Source organism: Rattus norvegicus, chromosome 10 (assembly GCF_036323735.1).
Source record: "Rattus norvegicus strain BN/NHsdMcwi chromosome 10, GRCr8, whole genome shotgun sequence".
NCBI classification, from domain to species: domain Eukaryota; kingdom Metazoa; phylum Chordata; class Mammalia; order Rodentia; family Muridae; genus Rattus; species Rattus norvegicus.
The window spans coordinates 15,667,126-15,683,903 of NC_086028.1; the positions used below are offsets into that span (position 1 = coordinate 15,667,126).

The 16,778-nt window shown below is 44.7% G+C and overlaps 1 protein-coding gene across 4 annotated transcripts in view; it reads left to right on the forward strand.

The window, feature by feature from the left end:
- The first annotated feature begins 768 nt into the window (after positions 1-768).
- The window catches only part of Axin1 (axin 1), a 52,199-nt gene continuing 36,189 nt past the window's right edge, over positions 769-16,778 (forward strand). Inside the window, exons 1-2 of one of the 4 annotated variants that reach the window (XM_063269923.1) lie at positions 769-1,131; positions 4,775-5,733. In XM_063269923.1, coding sequence (XP_063125993.1) covers positions 4,841-5,733 — 893 coding nt within the window. In that variant the 5' untranslated portion in view covers positions 769-1,131; positions 4,775-4,840. Of the gene's footprint in view, positions 1,132-1,251; positions 1,389-4,774; positions 5,734-16,778 lie in introns of those variants that run through there. The other 3 variants (NM_024405.2, XM_063269922.1, XM_063269924.1) reach the window with 3 other exon arrangements.

A 16,778-nucleotide genomic window follows, 5' to 3' on the forward strand; every position in this document is an offset into this window, starting at 1 on the left:
GAAGCATTGGGTGTGTACTGAGCATGGGTTGCAACCTCTTGTCTGTAAAATGGACTACCTGAGAGGTGTCCGACTGTGCTCCAGAGTCCCGATTTGACTGGTAGATGACATTCTTAAGTGCAGTAATTCCTTGTGTACACATCCATCTTCTTGGGGCGTGGCTGACCGAGGGTTGCGGCCTGTCAAGTAGAGAGCTGGGTATCCATGTTCCTGATACTGTGGCCTTGTGTACGTAAGCCTGTGGTGGGGCATCATGGAGTTGGCTCGTTGCGCCTTCAGACTCAGCAAGAGCTGCTTTGGGGGACCGTATATCTGTTATGTGTGTGTTTGTGTGGAGAGGTCCGGTTACCCAGAGGCCGTTTCAGGGTAGCGTTTGCGACCAGACATAGGTGGTCTGCCTTCAGTGTACTGGCCTAGGGTTCGGTGATGGCCGAGGTTGTTGAGCGCGCTCAGGGCTGTTTCCCATGCCACCTTTCGGGACGAGCAGTAGTTGCGGCCCCATTGGGCATCCTCCGCGACTACGTTCCAGCGGCGCTCCTAGTTCACGCCCCGCCTCCACCACCGCAAGACACTGCTTGGCTCTGGTTTCCTTCCAATCTTGAGTACGCCGCAGCCCCGCCTCTCAAGACCCTGCCCCTTACTCTTCTGGTCTTCAGCCTCCCACCCCGCCCATGTTAGAAGCTCCGCCCCACACCGTGGTTCTGCTTTCACACAGAGACCCAGCCTCCGCAGCAGTCCCGCCCCACACCACGGCCCCGCCCCCGCACTTCCGGGCGGCGCCGGCGGGGGCGCTCGGGCCTGGGCTTCAGGGCTCTGGGCTCCCGGCTCAGGGAAGCGCTTGCGGCCGTTGCGGCCGGTGCCGCCGCCGCCGCAGGAGCCTGCCGGGGTCGGGCTGGAGCCTCCTTCCAGAGTGGGCTGGTGAGAGTGAACAGCGGGTCTTGGCGGCGCTCTGCGGCCTGCCTCGCGCCGCCTCCAGGCCACGGGTCGCCGAGCCGTCGCCGCCGCCGCGATGGGGGCCCCTCAGGGCCGCGCCCCCGCCGTGGCCCGCCCGCTGAGCCGCCGCTGAGCGCATGGGCCTCGCCGGGCCGGGAGCCAGGCCCCGGGCCGCGCCTCCACAGCCGCCGCGCGCTGGTGAGTAGTGGGAGCCGGCGGGCGCGCTCCTGTGGCGCGGAGGCCTGCTGCCCGGGGCTGCGGGAGTAGGCCGCGCTAGGCCGGCGTACGCGGACCCGGAAGAGAGGGGCGCGCGGGTTGCGGGCGGGAGGCGTGTCGGAGCGTGGCCCGCGCTGTGCGAGGTTGTGCCCGGTGTAGGGAGAACAGAGCTCCAAGCGGACGCTAAGCAGGAGAGGTGGCAGGTTCCGCAGTATGTGTAGAGGCGTGGGGACTGCCTGGTATGCTAGACATATTGGGGAGAAGGGCTTTGAGGGGGCGATGTGCTAGGGACGGGATGATAGTAGGGCATGAGGAGAGCAAAGGCCTGTGTGAACAGGACAAGGGAGTACGGAAAACCAAGGATTCTAAGAATGGTCTACAGTTAGGTGTGTGTCTGCTGAGCGTGGTATACTTGTTCATGGGCCGGGGACTCGTTTAGGATGTGGGTGAGTTGGTGTTGAGGAGCTGCTGGTGGTAGACTATGTTTGTGTCCTCCGAACTGGGTGTGTGTGTCCTTCCTTCACATCATCCTAATCCCTATGAAAAAGTAAAGTAGGGTCAAGTAAGAACAATCCAAGGAGGGCACTCTATGGTGTGGTTTGACTGGCCAAATACCCACTTGTTCTGGTGTCCATTGCCTTACTTATGCTCCCCCAAAACAAAATACCCCCCTCCCAACCGAAACCCAAAGTGCACATTTTTAGTTGGGCATAAAGAAAGTAGAAAGAAAAAAAAAAAACCTAAGGATTTTTCTCAGCTCATCTTCAAGATAAACGTGTGCATTTTTCCCTTTTACTCTGACAAGTCCATTTACTCACAGCCAGTTTGGAGAACATGGGAGTCTGACTTTACCTGAGAGAGGCAGTACTGGCTGATTTCAGTTTTAGAGCTTCACTTCAGGATCAAGAAAGTATATGAAGCACAGGGATTCTGTTTGATTTTTCAGCAGTATTGACTTGTGCTACATCTTTTGGAGAAACAAAGTGGGTTTTATTGTCCGTTAAGACTTTATTTGAAGGGGTTGGGTATTTAGCTTAGTGGTAGAGCTCTTGCCTAGCAAGCGCAAGGCTCTGGGCTCGGTCCTCAGCTCCCCCCCCCCCCAAAAAAAAGGACTTTATTTGATGGGTGACTGGATTAGATATGAAATGAGAACCCTGACCTTTCAAGAATTTAATCAATGGCTCATTAGTAAAATGCTAGTCATATTATTTTCACATTCAACCTAAATCATAAGCTTATACTCTGTGTGTGTGTGTGTGTGTGTGTGTGTGTGTGTGTCAGACTTGTATATTACCTTTATGGAGTTACTTTATAAGTGTTGGTTGCAGGTTTGAGGCTGGATTTGGTACTATGGGTTTTAGACTTATTGAATTATCATAGCTGCTTTTTGTGTGGTATTTCTGTGTACCTTACCTGTTAGGTGTCCTCTGTGGGAGCCCAGGGATTATTGGAAATTGGGCTGTTTTAATGTTAGTAATTTGTGGGAATGTTGATGTTCAGGGACAGGTGCAGGAGTGCAGGCCCCTCTTTCCTATGATGATATCTTAGATAAGAGCAAGGAGACATGATGGGCTGCTGTGGTGTTTCAGATGTCCAAGATGCTTACCACATGTAGACAGAACTCCCAGAAAGTGACTAAGTTAAGGAGAGGTATAGGAGGTCTGTGAGCAGCAGGAGACCACAGTCATCGGCTGTGACCTTAAGAAACAGGCTGATCCTGCTGAGGCTGAGATTATAGCTTACCTAAGAAGTCATTAGTTGCAGAAATATCATAATTGTGACCCATCTTTTATTTGTACATGCCTCTTCCTTCTAGCCATTAGTAATCTAGTCATCAGCATCGTTAGCAGGTAAAGTGTGTATTGTGTGAGAATGAACAAAAGATGGATTTCATGGAAGTCAGGGCTCAGCACTGTAGAATGGTGACCAAGGACAGCATCTCCCTTTTTGGTTGTTGATGTGTATCATGTTTTTTGTTTTTGTTGTCTCTTGTACCCCAGACTGCCCTCCAACTCTGATGTAGCCAAGAATAACCTTGAATTCCTCATCCTTCTGCCTCTACCTCCACACACTCATTTTTTGCAGTATTGGGGATCTGGGGATGAAGCCCAGGCCTCAAGCTTGCTAGGCAACACTCTGCCATCTGAGCTACATCCCCAGCCCATGACCTTGAACTCTTTGATTTGTTTTATTTTTGAGACAAGGTTTCTCTCTATAGTCCTGGCTGTTCTGGAACTCTGGCTGCTCTGTAGACCAGGTGGGCCTTGAACTCAGAGATTCACGTCTCTTAACCTCCCAAGTTCAGGGACCACCCACCATCTGGCTGACCCTGAACTCTCGATCGAGCCTTGAATTCTCCCTCATTTTTTCAAGTGCTGAGATGATAGATTTGTGTCAATACACTGGGTTTATTTATTTATTGAGACGGGTCCTCATTTTATAACCCAGGCTTGCCTTGACTCAGGATGATCGTCTTCTTGCCTCAGTCTCCTGAGTGCTGAGAGTACAAGCATGAACCATGATGCCTGTCTTTTGTTTTTAGGATTCATTTTGTTCCGGTTACCTGACCCTGACATATGCCTCTCTAGCTCACTTTAGCTGGGACCAATTGGGGCTTTGTTGCTGTCTCCCCTTTGGATATGTTGAGATATATCAGATGTAGCAGAAAGGACCAGAGATCATAGCAGGGTCCAATCCAAATTTGAACAAATTTGCTCCCTTTTGCACACCCCACACGGCAACAAAGGTATAGGTGGTACAGTTTTCATTTGGCGGAGCTAAATCACATTTCTTGTATGCTTCTTTATTGAAAAAGCATACTTGTATTTGTAACTGATTTTTTTTTTCTGTACCTTTTCTGTCTTTCCAAAGTCACCATATGCTATCAGAAGGGAATCTTCTTGTAAGAGAGAAATTAGCAGCCAAGTACAGCTTTCTGAATCTCTAAAGTTGTCTGTGTAGACAATGCATAGATGCCTCTGAGTGTGGACTGTGTTCTTCCATCACTGGTCCAAGGTGTGCAAGGTAGCCAGCCTATGATCACTTGATCTCTTACTTGTTGAGAGCTGGAAGGACATCTTGCTGTGTGGTTGCTCATAAGGCATGCCAAGTATGAAAAATAATAGAATAGACAGAAAATAGAGACTCTGTTAAACTTGCCCTATGCCTGTCTACCTGAGGATCTGTAGTGTGCCTCTTCTTTGTTTCTGAGTGTCACTAGGGCAAGTGTGGTGATTGTCTTCATGGATGAGGGACCAACTGACTGATGTGATGCTGGTGACTGGGGACAGAGGCACCTTTTTCTAGCTTTCTTGTCCTCTTGACATTCATTTCTTTAGCCAGGATGGGTGATCTTCAGGCCTTACCACTGAAGGCATCCTTTGAAGGAGAGATGTCCCCCATGATCCAGACTTTCACTTAGTGTGAGAGGCAGTCTTGTAAAAGTTCCAGAAATTGCCTTAATGATAGAGCAAAAATTGTGGCCAAAATATGTCTCTGCTAGAAGTCTGCACTGAGTCTCTGCTCCAAGTGGGAGTGGGAGGGCATCCCTGCACATCTCAAGAGAACCTCTGGTGTTTCCATGGACCACCTTTCCTAATCCTTGTCCTCTTAATGGTTTTAACAGGAGAGATTGATTCCCTTGGGAGCTGTAAGTACTGAGGTATTAGGGTGCAGCGCTCATTGTTCACTGATGCAGAGTCCCAAAATGAATGTCCAGGAGCAGGGTTTCCCCTTGGACCTCGGAGCAAGTTTCACCGAAGATGCCCCCCGGCCCCCAGTGCCTGGAGAAGAGGGAGAACTGGTATCCACTGATTCGAGGCCTGTCAACCACAGTTTCTGCTCTGGGAAAGGTACCAGCATTAAAAGTGAGACCTCAACAGCCACCCCAAGACGTTCAGATCTGGATCTGGGATATGAGCCTGAGGGCAGTGCCTCCCCCACCCCACCATACTTGAGGTGGGCTGAGTCACTGCATTCCTTACTGGATGACCAAGATGGGATCAGCCTGTTCAGGACTTTCCTGAAGCAGGAGGGCTGTGCTGACCTGCTGGACTTCTGGTTTGCCTGCAGTGGCTTCAGAAAGCTTGAGCCTTGTGACTCAAATGAGGAAAAGAGGCTGAAGCTGGCAAGAGCCATCTACCGAAAGTACATCCTGGATAGCAATGGCATTGTGTCCAGACAAACCAAGCCAGCCACTAAGAGCTTCATAAAGGACTGCGTCATGAAGCAGCAGATCGATCCTGCCATGTTTGACCAGGCACAGACAGAAATCCAGTCCACCATGGAGGAGAACACCTACCCTTCCTTCCTTAAGTCTGACATTTATTTGGAGTACACAAGGACAGGCTCAGAAAGTCCAAAGGTCTGCAGTGACCAGAGCTCAGGGTCCGGGACAGGGAAGGGCATGTCTGGATACTTGCCCACTTTGAATGAAGATGAAGAATGGAAATGTGACCAAGATGCAGATGAGGATGATGGCCGAGACTCTGTCCCCCCCAGCAGGCTCACCCAGAAGCTGCTATTGGAGACTGCTGCCCCGAGGGCCCCCTCAAGTAGACGGTACAACGAAGGCAGAGAGCTCAGGTGAGTTCGGCACAGGGTGTCCATTTTCTCTACACAGCTCAGAGACCTGGCAAAGGAGCGAGGGAAAGGTGTTGGTAACAGGTGGCCTTGTTTTTAACCCCAGCTGAGATCTCTGCTGCTGCTGCTGCTGCTGCTGCTGCTGCTGCTGCTGAATTATAGTTTTATTTCCTACTTAGATACTTCATACTTGTTATTAGATACCTTCTTATATTTTGTGGCATTGAGAACGCAACAAACAAGACTTGCCAGGTGTAATCCCACCTACTTGGGAAGCTGAGGTAGGAGAATCGAAAAATTGTGTGTCATTCTGGGCAACTTGTAGAGATTCAAAATGAAAAAGAGTAAAGGCTTAGGAGAGTTCTTGCATAGCATGGAGGAAACTCTTTGAGTTCCCTCTTTAGTAACACGTGTACTACTAAATATAGGGCTTTGTGAATTATAAGCATATGGCTTGTGAATTATTAGAAGCGTGAGAATTCTTAGAAGCTATAATGGTTTGGTTTGTTTTTTTTTTTAAAGATTTATTTATTCATTATATATAAGTACACTGTAGTTATCTTCAAACATACCAGAAAAGGGCATCAGATCCCATTACAGATGGTTGTGAGTCACCATGTGGTTGCTGGGATTTGAACTCAGAACCTCTGGAAGAGCAATCAGTGCTCTTTTTTTTTTTTTTTTTTTGGGTTCTTTTTTTTTTTTTTTCGGAGCTGGGGACCGAACCCAGGGCCTTGCGCTTCCTAGGCAAGCGCTCTACCACTGAGCTAAATCCCCAACCCCGCAATCAGTGCTCTTAACCACTGAGCTATCTCTCTAACCCAGAAGTCATAATGTTTAAACTTTACCATTTAGCACAAAATTCATGTCTTCTTGCATAGAAGGATCTTAACCCTTAATAATGAGAGGGAAATACATTCAAATACATAGACAATTATAATTACTTTATTTTTATTTTAGATTCATTTAGTTTTTTTATGGGGATGAGTGTTTTGTATGTATGTATGTGCATATGTATGTGCACCATGTATGTGCCTGCTGCCCAGAAGGGGGTGCCAGATCCCCTGAGACTGGAGTTAACAGATGGTTGTGAGCCACCACATAGGTGCTGGTAATCAACTCATGCCCTCTATAAGAACAACAAATACTTTTAACTTTTCTTTTTCTTTCTTTTTTTTTTTTTTTTCAGAGCTGGGGACCGAACTCAGGGCCTTGCGCTTGCTAGGCAAGTGCTCTACCACTGAGCTAAATCCCCAACCCCCATACTTTTAACTTTTAACCCATCATTCCACTCCCTTCCACATCTTGCTAATTTTTTAGTCAGTACTTTGGATTCTTTCTGGAGGATGAGACAGTAGTGGGGCAGTTTAGTCTGTGTAGACAGTTGTTGGAGGGTTCAGAAACTCCTGATGGCTGTGCTTGGATTTCTAGAATTGGACCTTTTCCCTCCATGGCGTGATCTGCTGAAGGGAGTTCTGATTGTGTGTTCTGATGTATGCAACTTGAGCAGCATGATGGTGCTCTCCAGAAGAGAGCATAGCTTTGAAACTTGTTTCTTCACCTTTCTCTATAAAAAAAAAGGTATTTTTACACTTATTTGTGGTGCGTGTGTGTGGTGTGTGTGTGTGTCCATCCACCTTATATGTGGATGGGGGAGGCACTGACTTCAGGCTCAGGTGGCTAATATGTGGTAAGAGAAACTCCTTATAGGGGGCATTTTTAATCCTGTGAGTTCTGTGGATTGAATGTGGTCATTAGGCTTGGTGACAGACCCCTTTCCCTGCTGAACTGTCTTATCAGACCAAGCGTTGCTGTTTTTTAAATTCAGAATCATTGTGGTTACAGGAGGCTGGATTGGCTGGATTGGTACTTACTGCACTTATGAGCAGAGTTTGCGTTTTTTTGCTTATTTCCCTAGAACTGATGATTAGATACCGAATTTACTATTGTTCCCAACCTGAAAACCATTTCCAGATGTTGAGGTAATTGTTGTTTAGAACCAGGACTGAGCTGGGTGTGGTGGCTCAGGGATTAAGTCAAGTGGGTTCTCAAGAAAGGAGGTTCATTGAATTCTGAAGAAAAGCAGTAGTCAGATGTGTTGGCACACACTTTTAATCCTAACTCTCAGGGAAGCAGAGGCAGGGGGATCTCTGAGTTTACTGAGCTAGTTGCAGGACAGCCAGGGCTACACAAGAAGTCCTGGGGTGTTGGGGGCAGTTTGTACATGGACACAGACCATGGCTGTTCTTTAAGTTTACTATGAACACAAAGAAATTAAAATTGGTCACTTTTACAAAGCCACAGAATTAACACTTCTTTAGTTCAAGAGACACAGTTCAATATGTACTGTTTTTATTCATTGTCATTAGCCAAGTGATATTTACTTAGCAAGATTTTAAAGGACAATTTGTTTTGTTTTGGAGACAAGTTCTTATTCATCCCAGGTAGGCCTCAAAAATTCCCTATGTAACTGAGAATGACTTGAGCTTCTCCTGCCTCAACCTCTAGAATCCTGGGCACAGGCATGTGCCAACAGTTTACGCAGTGCTGAAGATTAAACTGGAAGCAGTGGATGTTGACAGACATGTGACCAATTGAACTACATTCTCAGTATGTTCAGTTTTTGAAACAAAGTCTTTTAGAGCCCTTTAATGTGCTGTATAGCTGAGGATGACCTTGAATTGCTTCTGTGCTGAGGTTACAGGCAGGTTCCATCACACCTCATTTCCAACATGTCTTTTGTTGGTATTTTTTCATGTTTTTGTTTTCAATGTTAGTGATTTTATTTAAGACCTCATGCATTAGAGGCAAGTGCTTACCAGTAATTTACACCCGCCCACCAACTTTCATATTTGAATACATTCTGCGTTTCATGCAGTGGGCTGTAATTAGGAAGCACTAGATTGGGAATAAGAAAATCCAGTCTAGGGGGTTGGGGATTTAGCTCAGCGGTAGAGCGCTTGCCTAGCAAGTGCAAGGCCCTGGGTTCGGTCCCCAACTCCAAAAAAAAAAAGAAAGAAAAAAAGAAAAAAAAAGAAAATCCAGTCTACTGGGATTAATTTTTGACTTAGTTGGCTAGTGTTTCATGTGCTTTGATCAGAAATTCAACACTTTTCTTTTTCTTCTTCCTCCTCTTCCTCCTCTTCCTCCTCCTCTTCCTCCTCTTCCTCTTCCTTTTTTGTTTTTGAGACAGGGTCTCACTATTTAGCTCTGGCAAATTTAGTACTCTTTGTAGACCAGGCAGGTCTCAAACCCTCAGAGATTCCTCTTCTTCTTTTGCCTCATGATTACCAGGACTAAAGTTCGTGTGCCACATCTGACTAGCACTTTTCTTTATAGTTTAATGAACCTGCTTTTTTTTTGACAACCCACTTGGGGTCCCTTGTGGAGGTGGCTACCTCTGTGAACATATGCTCTTAACTACCCTTAATTACAAGACTTTCCCACACCAGTGAAGGAAGGCTCTTTACTGGCTCATAGTAGGGAACAATTTTGCTGCTATGTCCTGCCAGTCCTTGAATGCTTAGAGCATTCTGAACTTGTGGGTCGTGACCCCTTTGGGGGTTGTCAAGTGACCTCTTCATAGGGGTCACCTAAGACCATTGAAAAATACAGCTATTTGCATTATGATTCATAAGAGTAGCAAGATTACAGTTATGAAGGAGCAGCAAATATAATTTTACGGTTGGAGCCAATACAGCATGAGGTTGCAGGTTAGGATGATTGAGATCCACAGACTTAGAGCCTGATGATGTGCTGTTACACTTAAGCCAAGTAGGGCCATCCAGTAAGGAAAGTGGGGAACTTTACCCAGACAGCATGACTGTTCCCCAGTAGTGGTACAGGTAATGGGGGAGGGTCCTCTAAAAGAAGATTGGGGCTGATAGGAATTGGGAAAAGATAAGTTGATACTGAATAGGTGACTAGCAAGTGTTCACTAGGAAGGAGGCCCTGGAACTAAGTCTTCCTGGGTGTTAGCTTTACAGTGAATGGCATGTTAATAAGATGCAAGGAGCCTGATGAGGTATAGATGGTATCAACAGACTTGGGTCACTGGCCTCCTTGCTTGGTGTCTCTGTGGTTTGGTGCTCTGCTCTGCTCTTGTTGGTGGCTATTCTGCCTTGGCAGGAGTTGCCATTGCTGTCCTCTTGTGCTACTGCATGTACATGGTGATTTTCATATAGATGATTTGAGGATACTGTCAAATCTGAGAAGTCGTGATAGTCTCACATGAAAACAAGAAGACACACAATACTCTTGATTGGTTTTCAAATTCATTATGCTCATGCAGCATCTTTTCATGTATCTCCCCCCACACACGCCGTTTTTTTGTCTTGTTTGGTGTTTTGAGACAGGGTTTCTTTGTGTAACCTTAGCTATTCTAGAACTAACTGTAGAGATCAGGCTGACCTTGAACTCACAGAAATCTGCCTAGTTTTGTCTCCAGAGTGCTGGGATCAAAGTATGTGCAATCACTAACTGGCTGTTTTGATCCTTTTGAAGACACGGTCTAGAACTTGCTACTTAGCAAAGGCTGATCTTGAACTTCTTTCTCTTCTGTCTCTTAAGTCCCAAACCTTGAGATTTTAGGTATATGCCACCATATCTGATCTCTTTTTTGTTATTTTGTTGCTTTTTGAAGTTTTAAGATGTAGCCAGGTGGTGGTAGCACTGGGCAGTGGAAACAGAGATAGGGGGATCCCTAAGTACAAGGCCAGCCTGGTCTACAGAGTGGGTTCCAGGATAGCCAAGGCTGCACAGAAACCCTGTCTTAAATCCCGAAAAGGGCTGGAGAGATGGCTCAGTGGTTAAGAGCACTGATTGTTCTTCCAGAGGTTCTGAGTTCAATTTCCAGCAACCGGGGTTGGGGATTTAGCTCAGTGATAGAGCCCCTGGGTTTGGTCCCCAGCTCCGGAAAAAAAAAAAAAAAAAGAAAAGAAAAGAAAAGAAAAAAAAAATTTCCAGCAACCACGTGGTGGCTCACAACCATCTGTAATGGGATGCGATGTCCTCTTCTGGAATGTCTGAAGTCAGCTACAGTGTACTCACATATAATGAATAAATAACTTTTGTAAAAATAAAGCCCTGAAAAATTCTTTTTAAAGGTTTATTTGTTCATTTGTGAGTATGGGCACAGTGCCTACAAAGCCAGAAGAGGGAATTAGAAACTCCGGAGATGGTTACAGGAAGTTCTATGAGCCACCTTACTTGGGTGCTAGGGACTGAACTTCAGTTATGGGCTCTGAACTGTAGAATCATCTTCCCAGACACTTTTACTTTTTTGTTTTTTAAAGATTTATTTCATGTATGTGGGTGCACTGTCGCTATCTTCAGACACACCAGAAGAGGGCATCAGATCCCCATTACAGATGGTTGTGAGCCACCACATGGTTGCTGGGAATTGAACTCAGGACCTCTGAAAGAGTCGTCAGTGCTCTTAACTGCTGAGCCATCTCTCCAGCCCAACTTTTTACTTTATGTCTTCTTTTCTTCCTCCCTCCCTTTCACAGGACTCACCTTGTATGCCTGGCCAACTTGGAACTTACTAGGTAGACCAGGTTGAACTCAGAGAAATCCATTTGGTTCTTCCCCAGTCCTAGGATTAAAGGTGTGTGTCACCACATTGGATCCCTTTTTACTTCTTAGCTCACATTGGTCTTGAACTTAGCAGTCCTATCTCAGTTTCCCGAGTACTGGGATTATAAGAGAGCCTCCATACCCACTTATTACCCGCTGTTTGTCTTTTTTCAAATTTTATTTATGTGTCTCTGTGTTTGTATATATGTGCATGTAGTACAGAGCACATGTGAAGGTCAAAGGACAATGCAAGAGTCTCTCCTTCCACTATGTGATTCCTGAGGTTTGAACTCAGATTGGCAGGCTTGGCAGCTAAGCTAGCTCCTTTACCCACTGATCTAGTTCTCCAAGGTTTGAATGGCATAGATGATGGGGTTTTTTGTTGTTATTTTCAGTCTTAGATTTTATTATCTTATTTTTCATGCTTGTATGGGCATTACTAGATGGTTGTGTATGAATGTGTACTACATGTAGGAAGGTACACTTGGAAGCCAGAGTGCTGGATTCCCTGGAACTAGGATAATAATTACTTGTGAGCTTGATGTACCTGCTCTGTAGCCCCAGAGTTTTAACAGGTGTGAGTTAGCAGGGTCCTGGCAGATTCCTGAATGGCTTGGCACTCAGGTCTGGGGATTATGATAACTGGCAGACTTGGGTTTTACTCTCTTTGGTAAGTGATCCTGGCTCATAAGTGTCATTTGATTTTGGTTGGGTTTCTTGGCAAGTCTTGATGATCAGGTTTAAAGTAAGCCTGCTATTTGCTGGTTTTAACCCTTAACTTCTGAAATGATCTCTTCTTACATTTATGTTTGCTCTTCTTATCATTCTTGCTAGCTGTGTCCGTCCCTGTACATAGAGTCTCCTGGCTCTTTTCCTAATGTCTTTTTGAGGCCAACACTCCTGGTCAGACTTGGTTGCTGCTGCCATTGACATGGAGTGGACTTCAGATGGTGTTGACAACAGGAACAGTATAGTGGCTTGGCTGGGTTCCTGCCACACAGCTCTCTCCACTCAGAAAACAAGAGGATCTTTTAGACATGGTAACTGGTCCTTGCTCTCTTGCTAGAGGAACTAACTATTAGGCCTACCTGTTAATGTACTTAGTGTTTCTGATGATGGCTTAAGTAAACAACAAAAAGAGAAAGAAAAAAAAAATTTTTTTTTTTTGGTTCTTTTTTTCGGAGCTGGGGACCGAACCCAGGGCCTTGCGTTTGCTAGGCAAGCGCTCTACCACTGAGCTAAATCCCCAACCCCGAAAATTATTTTTTTTTTTGGAGACAGTTTCTCTGTATATCTTTGGCAGTCCTGTTTACTGTTAAAGGCCAGCTTTGACAACCAAAAGTTTAAACTGATTGGGGTTGTTGCTAACAACAACTGATGGGGTGGGGGTGGGGTCAGCCCTGGTAGTGCTGCCATGGGAGCAAAAGCCAATTATCTGGGGCTGATAATCTCTGTGGCTGGCAAGAAACTCAGAATTCTTTAAACTCTAGGGATGGCAAGAAAGAAAAGAGAAAATTCATACACTCATACACACAAACTTAGTGGCTGAAGTGTATCAGGCTCCTACAAGCAAGCTCCAGTAATCAAGCTCCAGCAACTTTATACATACATACATGCATGCATGCAGACAGATACACATTCATACCTTGAGTGAATAGAGCAGAGCTCTAGCGAACAAGCTCTAACCATTTATATACATACACATAGTTGATGGACAGAGCAAAAGTCTAATGAGCAAGCTCGAACTATTTACATATACACATATATACATACATATATCTCACACACACATTTGATGGATAGAGCAAAATTCTAGTGAGCTAGTTCTAACCATTTTACATATGTACACAGTTGGTAGGTAGAGCTCTAATGAGAAAGCTCTAACAATTTATTTTTTCTCTTAGCTTTTTTATACCCCCAAGACTAAGTTCTTTATGTAAAAGGAAGAATTACCTCATTAAAAAGCAGATAAAATACAAAAGAAAAACAGATAAAATGTTATACAAGAGGAGGTTACAGCAGGATTGTTAAAGTGCAAAACAGTAGTTTTATCTATCATTCGATAAGCTCAGTAAAGCAATAGTTTTATCTATTTTCTACTTCACAAATTCATTATAAGTTTAAAGCAATAGTTTTTATGTCATAGATTAACAAAATTTTACCAAGAAACAAGTCATCTGTCTTATTTTTGAAGTCTAGCTAGTCATCCATTCCCTGTTCGTACACTCATAATAGAGTTACCCACTCCTTCTCCAAGACCTTACTTACCCTGATGCACACCTGTGGCCTCATCCCTGGACCTAACCTAGAATGAATGTTTTCCTTGATCATTAGTTTGTTCCAACCTGATTTTCTTTATAGTGAAATGTATATGTTTGTAACTCATGAAAATTACTGTATTCCTTTTCTATGAGGAGGAGCACATTCTATTCTTGATTCTAACATCTTTCTGGCAAAACAACTTAAACCATCTCCTTAAACTTTCTATCGATTATTTTATCTCCCTAAAACTATTTAAATCAAATCAAGAATACTGTAAAATCATTAAGTCATTTAAACAATAAATTTTATAATATTGTTCATCTTGGGGAGTTCATCTTGGGGCTGGAGAGATGGCTCAGCAATTAGAGCACTGACTGCTTTTGCAGAGGTCCTGAGTTCAATTCCCAGCAACCACATGGTGGCTCACAACCTCTATAATGAATATATGCAGGCAGAACACTGTGTATATAATAAATAAATCTTATAATAAAACAGAGTTCACTTGACGTTGATCTACAGGAAATTTGCTCAACAGAATAGGCTAACATCCAGGAAGCAATCATAACAGAGTATAGGCAGAAAAGGTCTTTCTTTGTGTAGTCACACCATGTCAGAACAATGAGGAATACAGCCATGACACACATAAGAAGCAGATCAGCAGAAAGAAACAATCCTGAGACAAAGGCCCTGAGGTGGTGCCTTTCCAGGGTTAACCCATCGCAGCCATGCAAAACAGTGGGCCATTCCCAGGAGGCTCACTTGTCTATTGCAGCTCTTCCTGTATGGCGTCTGCCAGTAGACCAGGCTGACCTTGGACTCCTAGAGATCGACTTGCCTCTACCTCCCAAGTGATGGGAGGGTATGTCTATATCAACCAGTAGAAAAAAGAAATTGAAAGAGGAAGCACCCAGTAGGTGCATAACTCTGAAGGTTAACTTTGGATCATGATTTGAGGGAGTCAGAGGCTCCAAAGAGAACATCTGGTCTCACTTGATCTTATCCAAAAGGCCAGAAAGGTGTGAGAGAACATCTATCTAGTTTCAGAGGAGGGTGTAGTCTACTGAGCCTGCATTTGAAGACTTAGACTGACTTGACCTATCTCTTCATGGCCATTTGTGACTAAAAATTCATCATTTAGTCTGACTAAAATAATTTTCTCTTGGTACTCTTGCTATTGCCTTGGACATGGGGTTAAGGAAAGCTAGTCCCTGTTGCTGGCCTACCATTTTTCAGATGTCTGGTTGGTTCTATGGAGTAAATTCTTTTTTTTTTTTTTTAAAGATCTATTTATTTTATGTGTGTGAGTACACCGTCGCTCTCTTCGGACACACCAGAAGAGGGCATCAGATCCCATTACAGATGGTTGTGAGCCACCATGTGGTTGCTGGGAATTGAACTCAGGACCTCTGGAAGAGCAGTCATTGCTCTTAACCACTGAGCCATCTCTCCAGCCCAGAGTGAATTCTTACTACATGACCTCAGAATGAGGAGCCTCCTAGACTGTCTTAACATACAGATTTGGATTCTGGGGAGGAAACCTGAGATATCTCACCCTTGGTGTCTGAGTGGCTCCTTGGCTCTTTTTTTTTTTTTTTTTTTTTTTTTGGTTCTTTTTTTCGGAGCTGGGGACCGAACCCAGGGCCTTGCGCTTCCTAGGTAAGCACTCTACCACTGAGCTAAATCCCCAGCCCCGCTCCTTGGCTCTTTTAAAACTTATTTCTCTCCCATTACTATTAAGGAATGTCTGGCACAGAAGCCAGTGGGTAGCCCTGGTTTTACTTAACTAGCGGATGTACACTTTCCCTATGTGAACAAGATCCAAAAAGTTTTTTTTTTTCAATAATTTATTTAATCGTATGTGCATTGGTGTGAGGTTGTCAGTTCCCCTGAAACTAGACAGTTATGAACTGCCATGTGGTTGCTGGGAATTGAACCTGGGTCCTCTGGAAGAGCAGCTAGTGCTTATAACCTCTGAGCCTTCTCTTTAGTTCCCAAATCCAAAAAGTTTTTAAAACAAAACATTGTCTTATGTAGCCCAGATTGTCCTCAAACCTGTTCTATAGCTGAGGATAACTTTAAACTCCTGGTTTTCCTGCCTCTACTTCCTAAGTACTGGGATTACAGGTGTAAATCCTCACATACAGCTTGAGAAATTTCAAAGGTTATTTTTAAGTGTGCGTATACGTGCACACATGCACACTTGTAAGTACACATATACACACAAGTCCAGGGACCCACTGAAGCCAGAGACATAGATTCCTGAGAGAGATGGAATTATAAGCTGTTGAGGTGCCCAACATGGATGGTGAGAATCAAACTTTGATCTTCCATAAGAGCAGTACATTCTACTAACTGCTGAGCTATCCTTCCCCCCCTTCTCCAGATTTTGTCTGTTATTATTATGTGTGTAGATGCACACATACCGTGGTGTGTGTGGATATCAGAAAACAACTTTGTGGAGTCCATTCTTTCAGCTTTGTGTAGTGTCTTAGGGTTTTATTGCCGTGAACAAATACCATGACCAAGGCAACTTTTATAAAGGAAAACATTTAATTGGGGCTAGCTTACAGTTTCAGAGGTTCAGTTTATTATCATCATAGTGGGAAGCATGGCAGTGTGCTGGCTGACATGGTGCTAGAGAACAAGCTGAGAGTTCATCTTAATCCCAAGGCAGGAGAAAGAGATTATCTTCTGCTGCCAGCCAGAAGAAGGGTCTGGTTCCACACTGGGCAGGAGCATAAAGCCCACCCCAACTGTGATACACCTCTTCCAACAAGACCACACCTACTCCAATAAGGCCACACCTCCTAGTAGTGCTATTCCAGGTGAGCCAAGCATTCAAACACATGAGGCTATGGGGCCAAGCTATTCAAACCACCACCTGTGGATCCCAGGGATTGAACTCAGATTGCCAGACTTGTTCAACAAGGACTTTTACTCATTGAGTCATCTCATCAGCCCTTAAGAAATATTGTGAATATCTAGTGGAAAATGCAAAAATTCTTTCTTTTTTTTTTTTTTTTTAAGATTTATTTATTATATATAACCACATTGTAGCTGTCTTCAGACACACCAGAAGAGGGCATCGGATCCCAGGATCCCAAAACAGATGGTTGTGAGCCACCATGTGGTTGCTGGGATTTGAACTCAGGACCTTTGGTAAAGCAGTCAGTGCTCCTAACCACTGAGCCATCTCTCCAGCCTGCAAA